Source organism: Aythya marila (genome assembly GCF_965140915.1).
Source record: "Aythya marila genome assembly, chromosome: 1".
In the NCBI taxonomy this organism is placed as follows: domain Eukaryota; kingdom Metazoa; phylum Chordata; class Aves; order Anseriformes; family Anatidae; genus Aythya; species Aythya marila.
In genome coordinates, this window is record NC_139042.1 from 122,004,768 (window position 1) to 122,019,976 (window position 15,209).

Genomic DNA, 15,209 nt, shown 5'->3' on the forward strand with positions numbered 1-15,209 from the left:
TGCCTACCAGCTACCAAGCAGCTATCAGGCAAAAATACTTAGTCCTTCAAAACAGCAAGTTTAGTTTAACTGAAGTTCAACCAAAGTAAACTTCTGCTAGAGTAATGGAGTATTTCCCAGCAGTGTGCTTGTGGGGGAGACTCTGCTCTGCCTTTTCCAGCATTGTCATTTTGCATCTTGTTGGTTACACAAGACAAACACTTGTGGCCAAATTCTCTCTGTCTTGGTGAATAAGTCTCTAATCCTGCTCTATTACTTAGGAGCATCTTCAATGAACAATCCATGCTGCAGGGAAGAGGGGGAGAAATTTCAACTTTTTATTGATCAAGCTTGGCAACAGCATACAATACTATATCAAACTTTGAAAAAGTGGTTCATGGATGACTTATTCTTGCCTTTTCTTTTTCTAATAACAATGATGAAGATGCAACTGATCAGTTTTACTGCCCTTTGGGGGAGGGAGATGGTAATATGCACTAGAAAAAAAGATTAGCATTCCTTTTGATCTCATTTTCCCTTCCGTGCTTTTGCTACTGAGATAGCTAAGATATGACAATCCTGCAATCTGTTCTGCAGCTATAAGTGGGCAATTTTGTTCATTTCTCTGCACTTTGTATAATCCATGCAGTGCCTTGGCAAAGCTACAATGAGGAATGTCATGAGGACTCATCAAAGGGAAGGCTGGCTGATCTATGCAGATGGGTTTACTTGGAAGTTTGCAAGTTTAGGAATCATTAAAAATCTAGTTCAGTTTTATTTTAGTTCAGTTACAGATTGAGCCATGGACCAAATCCCAGAGCTGGAGTGCTCTAATGTTTGTTTATTTGTTTTATTTAGGAGTGTCTGTAGGTAGCTCTCAGGTGCTGCATCATACAGTATGAGCATACCCCAGACTCCTGATTCTGATCTTCCAGCTGCTCTGCTTACCAGCCATGACAGTGCAGGGTGACACCTTTACTAATGTCATGAAAGAGCTGTCCTGTGGGTGAGCCTAATGGAAGCAGGGAAACAAGCATGAGCAGCATGTAGGTGCTTTGCGCAAGTGAAAACTACTGGTACAGAAAGTAGTTCAGTACAGGATAATGCCTCTCTTGACCAAGTGCTCTTTCTTCCAACATCTCCTGTAAATATCTTTATGCTCACTTTATGCTATGTGTTATGCTTTTAATAGTACTTGAGTTTGGTGGGACCTGCCTACCCCGTTTTGGATGGTGGGTATACCATATAGTACATAGCACCTCTATACAGTTCCTAGCATGACTGATGACTTTTCCCTCTTTCCCAGATATAATTCACTACATTCCCAACTCAAAGCTCAAGCAAAAAGTAGAAACTGTCAGAGAAAGCAAGTATTCTGCCTCTGGTTACATCAAGGAGCCAAGCCAGGGCCAGTACAGAGTTCCCTTGTGTGACGGGAAGGCAGTAGGCCTCAGTTCTTCAGTGTGCCTGCACTGCCCTTTGCGGAGATCTACCCTGCCAGCTTGAGCCTGCACGTTTTTACAGTGTCAGCTTCCTGCTCTGCAGTCACCTTTGTTTTCCTGTAATAGCGAAACTGGCTCCTTGTGTTTAAGTGTACTTGTATTAAGTATCCTGGCTCATAGACATATTTGCATTAGATGCCAAACACCCACCCTGTTATATGTTAAATAGCTGTAGGAGTCAGGCACTTGCCCAAGCCCTTTTTCTGTTTGGGTCATGCATTCTCTCTGGTTTGATATTCACATTGAAACATTTGATTAATAGCTTGCTAAAGGAAGTGGAGAAAAATCTGCTCAACCCTCTGCAAGCCCTGCCAACATACACATTGCCAACGTGGTGATTAGGACAAAATCTTTGAGTACTAGAGCTGAAATTGGCACCAGCTCTGGGTAAGTTGCTTTTTCTCACCAAGTTTGCTGCTTTCTACAATCCTTCACTCCCATCTATAAATGTGAGCCAATGCAATTTATATGGGTCATGGGTTATGTTCAACGAGTGTTTATGCTGATGATGCTGGGCGGGTGCATCTCTACTGAAGTTGGCATGATGTTACAGAGAAACTGAGAATTTCTAGGAATTTAATCTCGAATGCTTTAATCCCTGCATGGTATGTAGAGGAAAGGTAAACTTTTGGGATGGTGTGGCTTCCAGAAACAATATGCACAAGGGTAGGAGAAAGCCATGCTTGCACCTGTAGCCTTTTCTGAAGGATATTGGGTTGCCTGAACTGAGAGTCCCTTACCTCTTTGAAAACATTGAATTATAGCTGCAGGTGTTTGTTCTTCTTTGTTGTAGTGAAAGCAATAGAAGTTTTCTGAACCTTTTCAAATGAGACCTCTCTTGTCCGGTTCTTGCTACCAGGGACAGAATGACCCCGTGCTCCTATAAATGCTGCTCTGCTTCCTCTTCACTTTTGGCCCAAACGCAGCAAGGTGGAGAAACAGCCCTTCCCTCTCTTACTAGACAACTGGTAGCTTCATTTACCTTGCTTCTCCTCATAAACACCACCTCCTCCCCACACACATGTATCTGCCATCCCCTCCCCTCTCTCCAGAAATCCCAAGGACCAAAGAGATGGCTTTTGGCTGTCACTCCATAGTCTAGCCATGCTACTTTTTCTGCGTGTTTGCTGTGCTTTTATGCCATGATTGTTTTTCCTTCTCAACCCCTTCTTTCAGTGCTCTGAATCTGCATTTAACTAGTTTTAGCCCTAAATATCTACCCTGTGTCCTAACACTGCCTGGAGCAGATGCAGCGCAAATGATTGACCCTTTGCCCCTTGGCAATTTGGCTTTGACTGCACAAAGCAGCCAATAAAGTGGAAAGGGCTGGGCAGCTGATTATGGGGATTAGCTTGGAGCTGTATAGTTTTATGGTCTGAAGTAGAGGAGGAAGTGTTTGCTTAAAAAAGTGTGATTGCATTCCCCCTTTTGCTGCGTGCTCCTGATGACAATTTTTTAGAAGTTACCAACTAAAAAGATAACCACTATTTGCAATACACAGCATGGGCTGGAGGCTGTTAGCTCATTTTCCAGTGATTGGAAGTGGAGTGTGTAGCGATGCAGGTCATGATCTGATCTGTCTAGAAACCCTTTGAAAAGACTTGACTGAAGCCTCTGTCAAGATACTCTCTCAGACAAGGCTGGTTCTCGCTACAGTTTGTCTGCTGAATCTCTTGATCTACTTTGTGGTACATGTATCGTACTTCTAATAAAGTGCATCTATTTTTCTCACTTCTGCTGGTGCTCTCATTCTTGTCTGTATTTTATTGTTGCCTCCTGGCAGCTGTTTCCCTCAGGACCTTCACACTAAAAAGCCTCTTAATGATCTTTTTCTCCCCTCCCCTCTCTTCTTTCCATCCAAAACATGCAGTTGTCTGCTCCTTTCCCTGTGCTTTTCTTCAGTCACTCCTTAAGCTACTCTGGTTGCCTCTTCAGCTTTCCTTTTCCACCCTGTTCTCAGTGCTGTGTTAGCCTCAAAATACAATGCAGCATCCAAGTTAACATCCTGGGGGTCGCTCACTAGTTGTGTGTTTGATATTTATTATCTGTACAATGTGACACAAGCTGAGGAGTTTGATCAGACAGCTTTTATTGTAGATCAGCCCATACTGCTAACAAAGGTTGTACAAAACCACAGATGCTTTAATGTTGTTAAAGCACGTGCTGAGTGTGGTGGTCCTGCCCTCTGTACTCCTTTTTGTTTTGTTTTTCACCTTAGTCACCCCCCTCCCACACAAATACACCTCCCAGCATGAGAAGTAGGTCCCAAGGACCAGACTCTCTGAGCCTGGGGACCCTTCCCACCTGCTTGCTGAAGCTGACCTGTTTGTTCTGGAGTAATTGTGTTTTCATCTAGAGAAAGCAATAGATCTCGTGGCCTTGTAGCTGTCACTTGCTGCTGAGGTATGAAGCCTAGTTTCTAGTTCTGGCTTCAGTGAACGCATTTTTTAATGATCAGTCACTGGATGAAGCGCACAAACAGGGATGCCAGTCTGAGCCTCTCTTTCCCAAGTGAGTTTGTGTTGGGAGCGACTGTTCTCATTTAGCGCTGGTGATTTATTCAATTTGCTTCAAACTGCCACAGACACAAGCAATAAGTTCTGAATCAGGTCAATTTGGACACAACAATAAAGTGTAAAAATAATGCAAGCTAACATTGTTTGTGCTCTGGAGGCCAGCCACAGAAAAAATACCAGCTCCTGGAAGTGCTGTGGCCCAGTCTGATTCAGCCCCTCATATAGACAGAGCATCATTAGAAATGTGCTTATTGTTTTGTCTCTTTTAAATTTTGGCTGTGGTCTGTATGTTCTAGAGTTACTGTGCCTCTACATTTTAAATCTTTTTATTGACAGTTGAAAATAATCAGTCTACCAAGAGCTCAGCAAACCTATGCCGAGATCAAAAGTGAGGCAGCTTTTTCTCACCTGCCATGACTTCTAGTGCTAAGTGTTTTTCCAGTTGCACTGTGCTCTGCCAAACACCATGTTTCCTCCAGATGCAATTCTCCCAACCATGTGTTTAAATCAGTGAGAGCTTCTTGGTGTTGAATACTTCCTTTTTGGCATTCAGTTCATTTACCTATGCATATAAATAAGTGCTGGAAGGCTCCTGATGTTATGAATGTTGGCTACAGGTAGCCTTTCAAGATGATGGGACTTCCTGATTGAAACAATAGATCAGTCACTGTAGTTTAATGATGTATAAAACAGCGATAGGGGAAAAATATCCTTTGCAGATGTTTAGAAGTGGTCTGATGAAATACTTTAAATCTGGATGCACCGAACTTGACTATCTCAGTGAACTTCCAGAGGACAACACAAGAACTAAGTCAAAATGTCAGTTTTCTTGCCCAACATCTCAGCTCAGAGGGAGCTAACGCAGCCAGGGCTCCCAGGTTCCTGCCTCCTTCACCACCCAGTTAGCTGACTATTGTGAACTTGGAAATTTCCAGGCTCTCACAACAAGCTGACCACACTGGGTACCAGAGGTCTTAGCAATACTAGAAGCCATGGTATGCTTTATATTTGTTACCCTGTGGTTTGCTTCTTAAGAGCTCATGAATTTGCTGTTTAAGGGTGGTCAATGGTAGGTGGCAGCATCACCCGTCTCAGTATTTTTCAGAATTACCTCCATCCTCAGCTAGTTCTCCCAGAGTGATCATTTTATTTGGAAACACCACACTGCAGCCTAAAAAGACTCAGTTTTTAAATTCTATATTTCAAGACTTCCCAGGCTGAGTGAGCTATTTTCTAGAAAAACCTAGTTGCCTTTCTCTGATATGTCCAGTCTGGCCAAAAATGGAGAAAAGATACCAGGCTTGATAAACCACTGGAACTGATCCAATGCTGTGCTTAGTCTTGAAAGGATATAAACCTTTAGCTTGCTTCATGTGTAGTAGAGGCCCAAGGGTAGTGTGAGAACGTGTGGCAGTGAGCACAGGCAGCACAGGCATTTGGAGCACTTCTGAGCCTGCCAAGTATTGATCAGTGAGGGTTGGGAATGAGTGGAGAAGCATTTCAATTTGTCATCCATATGCGATTCTGATGCTGTCACAGTGAATTAGCAGCACTTTCTTTTCCCTCTAGCCCATCCCAGGCTTTTGTCATTGAAGCATCCCCTTTGCCCATATCTATTTGTTAAAAGACAATGGGCTGGGGATGGGGGGCCTCAAAGAACTTGTGCACCTGAAAAGTCTGATTAAGTTATGCTACTGTGGTCTGAATGGAGATTCTGGACAATACTGAACTATCACTGCTAAAGACTGTTACAGCGTAAATATGTTATAGGGCATTCAAGCTACGATTACTCATTTTGTACAGTCACTTAATCCACTAATGGGGAGAAAAGGGGCAGCAGTTTAAGAAGGCAAGAGGACTGTCAGAAATTATTAAATATATAGGGATGATTTGTTTTGGTAGTCTCTCTTGACCCAAGTACACACTTCAGCTAATGCAACAGACTTAATGCCTCTGGAAATTAGAGCAAGAAGTGATGGGTCATCATTAGTTACAGCAAATTAAGTGTTGTATTTCATCTGGAAGGCAGTGTCTTCAGCTGGGCTTATTTGTTGTCACTGCAGATCATGTGTGAGTCACAAGTGGTATGCTGGGCTAACTCATTTGTGTGATTTAGTAGAGGCTTTTTTATACATGCTTACTGTTCCATATGAGTAGTTTTTCCAGATAGTTTCCAAACAGCAAATGCCACAATATTGGACTTCCTTGTACAGTTAATGCTACTGTTCTGATTCATGTGATGTTGGTGATTTTTTGTTGTTCTTCGCATTTCAAATGATTTTTGATTGTATGTTTGAAATACGTTTGTCATATTTGCAGAACTAAAGAGTGAAGAAAGGAAAACTAGGCAAGCATGAAAAGCATCAGTAGTTGGTAGCTTCAGAAGACACAAGAGCCAATCTAATATCATTTAAGGTATATATCCACAGAATATTTTTACGTGGGTTTCTCAGACACAAAATCATACCTTATTCTGGATGATGCCAAAGGCCTGAATGAAGATAATCTATCATAGGTTCATTATAGTTGGAGGTATTAGGAAATCCTTAAGTATTCTTAAAAGAATATCAATAAACAAATAAGGTCACAGGTACAAAACAACAGTGTATAGGTAGTAAGAGGGGTTTCTTTTGGGCTTGTCAGGGTAAGGAACAAGAAATAGCTTTTCTTCATTCCTCTCTAAAGCTGATCCAGGCAAATTAAGCAGCACCAAACTTTTATACCTGGAGTAAGGAGTTCTTGGGGTTGAGAAGAATTGTTTGATGTTACTTTTTATACTGGACTTTTTGTTCCTTCTTCTTCAGCCATCTCCCCATGTACCCCCTTATCAATGATGGTAACGGAGAGTTATTTACTCTTTTCAGATGGAAGGTGCAGGCAGGAAGTGTTGCTCAGATCCTTGGACTTGAGTGTAAACTTTAGAGTTGAAATTAAATATATTTGGACATTGAATAAAAAAGTAAAATAAATTTTAGAAAGACAATCCAGGTCCCAAGACCTTGTTGTCATCTTCCTTCTGTATGAAGAAGGGGAGTTGGAGACATCCAGACCCTCTTGGAGAAGTGCATCCTGACGGAAAAGGGTGATAAACTTAAGGTTTGTTAGTGTGTGCAAGAAAAATGACCCAAACTATGTACTTTGGGTATCTGCCAGTACTTGAGACTCTGAATCTCTCTGCTTCCTACTACACTTCTGATGTTCTGGGTATTGAAGTAATGTATGGTATCAGGAGTGTTAAGGAAGTTGTCTTCTGTACATACAGTACCTGAGGGGGGCACAAGGGAGTTAATGTATTAGGGACATACTTTTAGCCAAATCTGACCTTTTTATAAGTCTCATTCTCCCACTTTGCACACTCTGTTTAGACTTAATCCCATCCAGCATGGCCCTATGAGTCCTTCCTAGGTTATTTCCTAACACTCTTTTAGATTCTGCCTTTTCTCTGGCTTCCCCAGCAGAGCTCTCATACTGTGCTGGCCTCTCAGGTAAAAGAGCCAGTAAGTCTTGAAGTGAAAAAGGATGAGGTAGGGCTCCTGAAAATTGAGGACCTCATCTTTTTTACCATTCAGCTCCCATGGAAGCTGACTTGGGAAGTAAATGCCTACATGTGTTTGTGAATATTCCTCCAATCCCTCAGTAAAAAGACAAAGGCAGGTGCCTGGAAGGCACAGAGAGAAGTTTGATTTGTGGATTCTGGGGGATCAGATGTCCTTAAGTATTGGTACTCCATTAATGTACTTGCATTCAGCTCTTAATAAGGGGCAATGGTCACGAAAGATAACCAGCAATGACAGAGCCTACTCTGAGGTAGCACCCAGTGCCTACCCAAGTGCTGCTTTTTGCTAGCTGCTGTAGAGGTAATAAGTCAGTCAAGGAATGTCAAAGTTCAATTTCTGGGGCAAATAATGACTTTACTGGAAAGTGGAGCATGCATTCCTTAATAAGGGACGCTCAGCACCGTGGGATCCCATCAGTATACTCAGCTAATCCTTTCCATGTGCCACTGTACCATTTTTTATAAAAGCCACCAACCCTCATTGGATCAATAAGTCCCGATCAATTCTTTTTCTCTCTGAATTATCCATATGGGGTTGTTAGCTGAGCTGTTGGCAGAAAGAGAGAGACAGCTTTCTGTCTGTTTACTGTAAAGAAGGCAAAGCAAGCTACAGGAGGGGACAAGCAGCAGGGTATTTACTGTCAATACAGCCGGAGAGAGAGAGGAGATATAAGGAGAGGGGAGCAGAGGCTGCAGGCTGCAACCCCAATGAATGATCTGAGTGTAAAAATTCAGTGTAAAAGTTTCAGATAGAAAGTGAGTGGATTGAAGTCAACAAGGAATAACACTGTTTAACAAGTGGTTCAGTGAAGGGTTAGAGAAATAGGGAAGTGCTTGTGGTACAGAATAATAATACTGTACTCAAGCCTACTGAATCTGCAGTGCAACCTGAAAGGCAATTCTAGACTTGTCCTGAGACAAAGCAGTAACTGGGACATTTCTGTGTATGCCTGCATGCAAGACAGACCATTTAAGAGTAGTCATAGTAAGATAATAAGAATAGTAACGATTGAGTTTAGAAAATAGGAATTGAGCTGATTTTCCTAAGCAGCTGGGTATCACCGTTGTAACTCAGACCAGAAAAACAGGCATACTTTTATGCTTCTCTCTCCTCTTCTTTCATCTGTAGAAGAACTAGGTGATCTGAGCTTCACGGGGCAAGAAGGCTCTGAGCAGCTTGCTCCGAGTGTCCCTCTACTTCCAGATGCAGGCAAACGAGTGAATTGTGAATTCACACTTTAGAGAGCAGCGAAGACCATCTTGCCATGAAACCATTCACAGATGAAGATGTAGAAATCTACATCCAGAGCAAGGTAAGGCTTTATCTGTCCAGATTTTCTGTCTCCCACACTAGGTGTTGATTCTAAAGGGTGCCAAATTTGACAGTTAGTTGCTTGCCTTCTGTCTTCATTTTTTTTTGAGACAAGACTGGGTGAAGTTTCGTGAGAACTGTATTTCTAATGAGATGTCTAGGTTTCTATGCGGAGTGTTATCAGGGATCTCAGCTGGTACCCTTGTTTTCCAAGGTTCTCCTCTTTACCTTCCGAAGTCTTGAATTCTTGCTCCCAATTTTGTAATTCCGTATGTAAGTCTGGCTGTAATTGCCAGCATTTAATCTAAGGAGAGGTCTTTACCTCTTTCCTTGTCCCTTTGGACTCGGCTTGACAGAAAAAAGAGCAAAACCACAATAACAAGGGCTGTGTCTTAGAAAGATGCATGCAGGAATCGGAGAGAGATGGATACAGTTAGAATTCTCCTGACAGTCTGTCACCTCAGCTAGGGATACTTCCCTGCTCACTATGACTAAATAGCATGTCTCATTAGCACAGGCAGCACACCACATTTTATAAGGTATTCCAGCACTCTGTCGTTTTTTTCTGTTGGTGGTGTTTGTTTTTCCATTATGAAAAGAAGTAAAACACAATAAAAATCATCAACAAAACTGTACATTCCACTAAAAGTAACTCTAAATGAGCCATAATGTTTTATTTTGTTAAATCTGATGTGTTTCATGACAGTGCTTAGCTAATTTCTGTTTGATTGCCTGTTTACTCCTACAAAATGCAAGATACTTAAGTGGAAAAAACATTTACCAATGAAAAACTATAAGGCTATCTTTTCTAAAAAGAATGAAATGCTCTAAAACCATGAAGGGGCTGGTGGGAAAGGTTTGTTTTATCTATGGAAATGTTTCGGTGACAAGTATGTGTATTTCTGTGAAATGAAAACTTTCATTTTCAACCATTCAGTGTTTTGCACTGGAAAATCATTCCATCAGAATCTGTTCAGTGATCTATAATAGTGAACACTTCTCTAAAGATTTATAAAGCAGTGCTACAGAGGAGCCATGCAGAGGAAGATGCTCATATGACTGCCATAAGTACAGGGAAGAGAGGCAGAGTGTAGTGAGGGTGGTCCTAACTGCATATGTCATCTTTTACTGAAAATCTGTTTTCTAGCAGTCTTCCAGCTCAGACAGCTTACCAGTTTCTGCCTGATCCCAAATCTTCTGTCCAAGTAAGGCTGTTCAACCTTCATGTAGCTGCAGTTCAGCCTGCAAAATGGTGCTGTTTTTCAAAACAGGTCAACCACCTGATGCAATGCATCTTTGTGATTCCAAAGATTTCTTCCTTATCCCACTCATCCAGCAGAGGAAATACTCAAATGCATATCTAGCTGAGGTGACTGGGGTAAATAAGAACAAACCCAAACATTCTTTGCAGTCCCCAGTCAATCCCAGTTCCGTTTCTTTCCTCCACAATAAAACCTTAATAAAACCTTGTTGTTCTGGCAAATTTTCAAGGTGAAGACCTGGTGATGGAAATGCCAATAGGCTGCAGAAGTGGCTGTCCAGTGAAGACATGTCTCTTTTCCCAACATGTTCCTTCTGGTGCTAACGACACCTTAGATAAATGCCTCGGCCCTTTCAGAAGCTGCATTCCCTCACTCATGCTCCATCTTCTGATTTTTATGGCTCCAGTTCTGTAGGAAGTTTATGTATTATCCAGTAGCAGATTAGGGAGGTAATTGGGTTAGCACCATCTGTCCTCTGTTATTTGTTCTTTAATCCTTGCCTCAACGATGAAGAGCTACATGCAGAAGGAGGCATTTAGTGGTACCTCCCTTAAGTTTTTTGAGAGTATGTACTCTCCTAAAGTTTATGTGCCAACTGCTTAGTCTAGCCAGTAGGTGATGAAGGAGCAATTAAATGAGGCCAGGTTGGGTTGTATTGATTCTCCCAGGATACCAGAGATAGAAAGAAGTGTGTCTAGCAGGTGCCATGCAGAGATAACATGGCATGAACAAAGAGTAGAGGGGGCTGTCCTGGACCTCAGCTTGAGCTGACCAACAGTGATTGTATACTTTAAACAGACCCTGATTTTTCTGTCTGCAGGCTCATAGATGTGGACAACTTTCTCTACCACTCATACCATTTGCTTGTTGAAGGAACCATTAGGTATTTTTTTTTTAGCAATTCAAGACTATTGGTATGCTATAAGAACTAAGGAATTCTGGACAAGGAAACACACAGCAGAGAAAATAATTCTTGCTACGGATTGAGATGTGCTGTAAATGAAATGAAAAAGTAAAAATGAACATGAGCTAATTTTTTTCAGTATATTTCTTTTATATTCAGTATATTTTCTTTTATATTTTATAAACATAAGGGACTGTGTGTTGTTAACACAGCAAAAAATGAGAATGCCAAAGGTAGATGATAGCAAAGGGAATATGATGCTGCTGTCCTGATGTATTTCCCACTTGCAAGTACTATTCAGGCTTAGCAAAAATATTTTTGTTGGAAGGGGAGAGAGTGTATTCCAACTCTGCTCATTAAGTTCTGTGTTAATCAATTGCTCTTCCTTTGTTAATTGATTTTAGGCAAGTAGTGGACCATTTTCATCTCAGACCTCCCATTGAAATACTTTTTAATAAATAGTTACACTACTACTACTGCTTGAATTGAAGGACTATCCATCAAGTCACACAAGCACCTACCGGTCAATGGAACCAGCTTTGGAAAGAGTCCTTGTCATCATCTAAGAATGGACTCTCATCTGTACTTAGATGTGAAGACAGTATGGATATTTTCAATGTGCTATGTAGGCATGTAAATACTGTCACATACAGCTGCAATCTGACTAATGCAGAGGGTATCTGTAATTCCTTAAGTCAGCTCTTGAAAGTAAACTTACTCTGGCTCTGAGATTAGCTAGTATGTGAAGGGGAATAGCTGGGTGTCCTGGATCAAAAATAGATAAAGAACGAGACTGTAGCTAGTTGCTAGCAAATTTATCCACGTAATGAACTCCTTCCCTTCCATCCATTGGTATTTGCACGGGAGTATCAACAAATAATCAGCAGTCTGGAATATTGTCCCTTCAGCGTTCACTGGCAAGAGCCCTGTCTCACGGTAAGTTAGTTGTAACTACAGGGAGCAGTAAGTTTTTATTTCCAGAGAAGCATAGGCACGTATACTTCAGGGTGCTCCAATGCAATTGTCTGTTTTCCACGGGAGACAAAGACTGCAGTTATCCGTAATATGAAGTGTCTTTCTTGGAACTGACAGGTGGAACCACGACATTATCTGGTTTCCAAAACAGTGGAGGAGGTGCAGAAAATCATCCAGCAACTGACCACAGAAATCAGCTACAAGGCCACACGATTCCAGGCTATCTCCAACTCTGGCATTCACAATGAGAATATTAAGGTATGAACAAGAGATGTAGTATAGACTCTGCAGCTAGTAGGCAATCAGTAAGTGATTTTCCATTGTTTAATTGTCTGTAGGGACAGGTACCTCACCCCGAACACCACAGACAATGTATTGACACTTCACTGTGGGAATTCAAGTGACTGACTGGATCATACTGACTTACTCGTGACTATCTTACAACTAGAGGAGCATCAAAAAGGGCTGGGTAAATCAGGCAGAGCATTTTTTCACAGCTGCTTATTTTACAAAGAGCCTCTATTGCCAGAGCTGTCATCTGCAAGCAGGAACCAAAACTCTTTGAGAGAGAATTTTTTTTCTTTCTAACATTAAGAGGCAAAACTGCTCATGCTTTCATGAGCTATGACTCATATTTTTCTCAGCTGGAAAACCTGTCAACACACTAAAAAAAAAAATAAATGAAAAACCTTTCTTCTGCTTGAACAGGAAGTTTATTCAGAAATAAATATAAGTATATATATATTTTATTGGTCATGGACTAGAACTTCCTTTCCACTGAGGAGAAATATGCTTATTAGTGGGAGAAGTGAACCACCTCCCTGTTTTAAACCTTCAGATCCCAAAATAATAATGTCCTGTCCCAGCTGTGACAAGAGAAGACTGGTTATTTCATGTGACTACAAAAATAACTACTGTAAGGTTATAAGAAATAATCAAAGCACAGATGAAAATGATCATTTTCATATTCTGTCTATGTCAACCCTTACACTAAAATGTAGCCACTTGCGGACCAAAGCATATCATGTGAAAGCATGAGGGAACTTTTGCTGCTGTATAGGATTGAAAGGGAAGAATTCTGTGTTGTGAAGCTTCTGGAAGAGCATGGACATGGAGGCAGAATAGTGTTATCCAGTCTGAAATGTGGCTACTGGGGACAAACATTCATATTTAGATTTTTTCTGTAATAGCATGTATCCCAGGGCACGTGGGCTTGCCGGTAAGAATGACCACAGTGACACAAAACAGTGCCATGTCCTGATCTATGTGTTACTTAGTGCCATAGTCTACAATCCACCTCCCATATTGAAACAAACCTGCTTGGATAATGATGTCTAACAACACCAGGGTCAAGATAAAATGACTGTTCTGGAAAATAGGAAGAAAAAAAAAAAAAACAAAACACAGGGCAATCTATTCTGAGCAGTAACTTGATTTTATTGTAGACTGGTCTGGACAATGTCTGCCTAAAAGAAATCATTTAAATATAATTTCTTAAAAAGTGGCAGATCTGTTACTTAACGGAACCCAGCACTATAGATCTGTGGCAGTCCTACTTGGAGGGCTGGCTAACTTTGTGCTGTAGTTGTGAGGCAACAAAGAATGGGTTAACAAGAAAATATTTTTGGCTTGGGCTGTTCTGCTTCCAAAAAATAGAATCTTTAATATTGTTGCCAAGATAACTCACCCTAGAGGAGACTCGTGTCAAGGGAAAGCCAGTATATTAACTGTTCTGTGTTTAATTTTGCACCATCTTTTTTTCTGTCAAGTAAATTTATGGTGACTTTTCAGAACTTCTAGCTTCTGGTTAAAAGGAATTAGTTTAACTTGGTTTAGGGTCTATATTTGTTGAGAAACAACAAGACTCCTTTTAAATATCCTGGGCTGGGTAAGGACTTGTAAGAAAGGTTATAGATGTTCAGTGTTTTTCTGCACCCCAGGGGCAAAACGTCAAAATCTTTAAGAAGAGAACTTGAAATAAAGCTCAAACAAACAAAATTAAATATTTCATTTTAGAAGCTTTCAAGTGTTTTAGCTCTGGCCCACCATTTTTTTTTGCAGCTGTTTTCTATACAGGGCTGATGCAGAAGCTGTAGAGGCTTCAGTAAGGCGTAAGGAGCAGGTTGGTGTCCAGAGTAATTCCTAGTACAGCACTGCCCAGTTGCACAGCCAAGTGTTCAACCCTGTAATCCTGGTGTGTGGGGGGGATTTCCCTTTAACAAAACAGGCTTGAAGGATGCTTGCGGCTTTGCTCTGTGAATGAACAACGTGGCACATGCTTTCTCTCTGTTCTGTGTACTTCTTCTCTTCCTCTCTGCTTCTCTCAGGATCAGCCGGCTTTACTGGCCAAGTGGTCAGCTATGCTTCGGGGGAAGCGCCCATTCCACCCATCCATCCAGGTACAAAGCCCTCCTGACACCTGGTGCCTGCTTCTTCCTCACCCACCTTCTTCTTCAGACAACTTCACCCTCCTAACCCATCCTTCTGTGATTATCTCGGCTTCTTTGCAAGAGGTTTTCTTTTTTGCTCAAAGCATACATTATTTTTTTTCAAACCTAATGCTCCGACCTCTGGGATATCCTGGCCAGGAGTGCAAAATTTAGGCTGCATTTAATTTGCTCGACATGCTGCAGGCAGGTTTTTAATACAACAGGATTGGCTGTAGGTTACATGTCCCAGAACTGTTCCAGAGGCTCTTGTTCCATCACCCATGACTTGTTTGAAGCCTGTGGTCTGCATGTGCCATTCAAGACCATTATGTTGCAGAGCGCGGGCGCGGACTGGTATTTGTTCAGGCCAGGAGGACACCTGCTGCACAGCCACCCAACCTTGCAGCACCATCTCCTGCCTTGTGATTTCTGCTATTTCCTGGCAAGCCCCAGGTGGAGGAGCCTCGTGACTGGTATTTGCAGGCAATTGCATAACAGCTACAGCTCTTCCCTTTAAAACCTATTGGGTGGCCATTGAATACCAGTTTTCTACAATGGTGCTGGTTTATTTTTCCTTGTTCCTCAGTAAGGATGGTGATATAGTTGGCCTTTGCTGCAGGTGGCTGAATTTAGTCCAAGCACAGTTCTCAAAGTGATGTTTCAGCCTGGTGGAGCAGAGCTTCCTCTTGTGTGGTACCCAAATCAGCATCGTGCCCTAAGGCCTTTCTCCTTGTGCTTTCAGCCAAGCTGGTTATTTCCCAACCTGTAGCATGC

At 41.7% G+C, this 15,209-nt stretch overlaps 1 protein-coding gene across 1 annotated transcript in view; it reads left to right on the forward strand.

Annotated features, from left to right (window-relative positions):
• MAB21L3 (mab-21 like 3) overlaps positions 1-15,209 on the forward strand; it is a gene marked incomplete at its 3' end in the record, with an annotated part of 34,131 nt that overhangs the window by 10,843 nt on the left and 8,079 nt on the right. The window contains exons 2-4 of the mRNA XM_082766553.1: positions 8,758-8,866; positions 12,124-12,264; positions 14,334-14,405. Of these exons, the coding sequence (XP_082622679.1) occupies positions 8,819-8,866; positions 12,124-12,264; positions 14,334-14,405 (261 nt within the window). The 5' untranslated portion in view covers positions 8,758-8,818. The remainder of the gene's footprint in view (positions 1-8,757; positions 8,867-12,123; positions 12,265-14,333; positions 14,406-15,209) is intronic.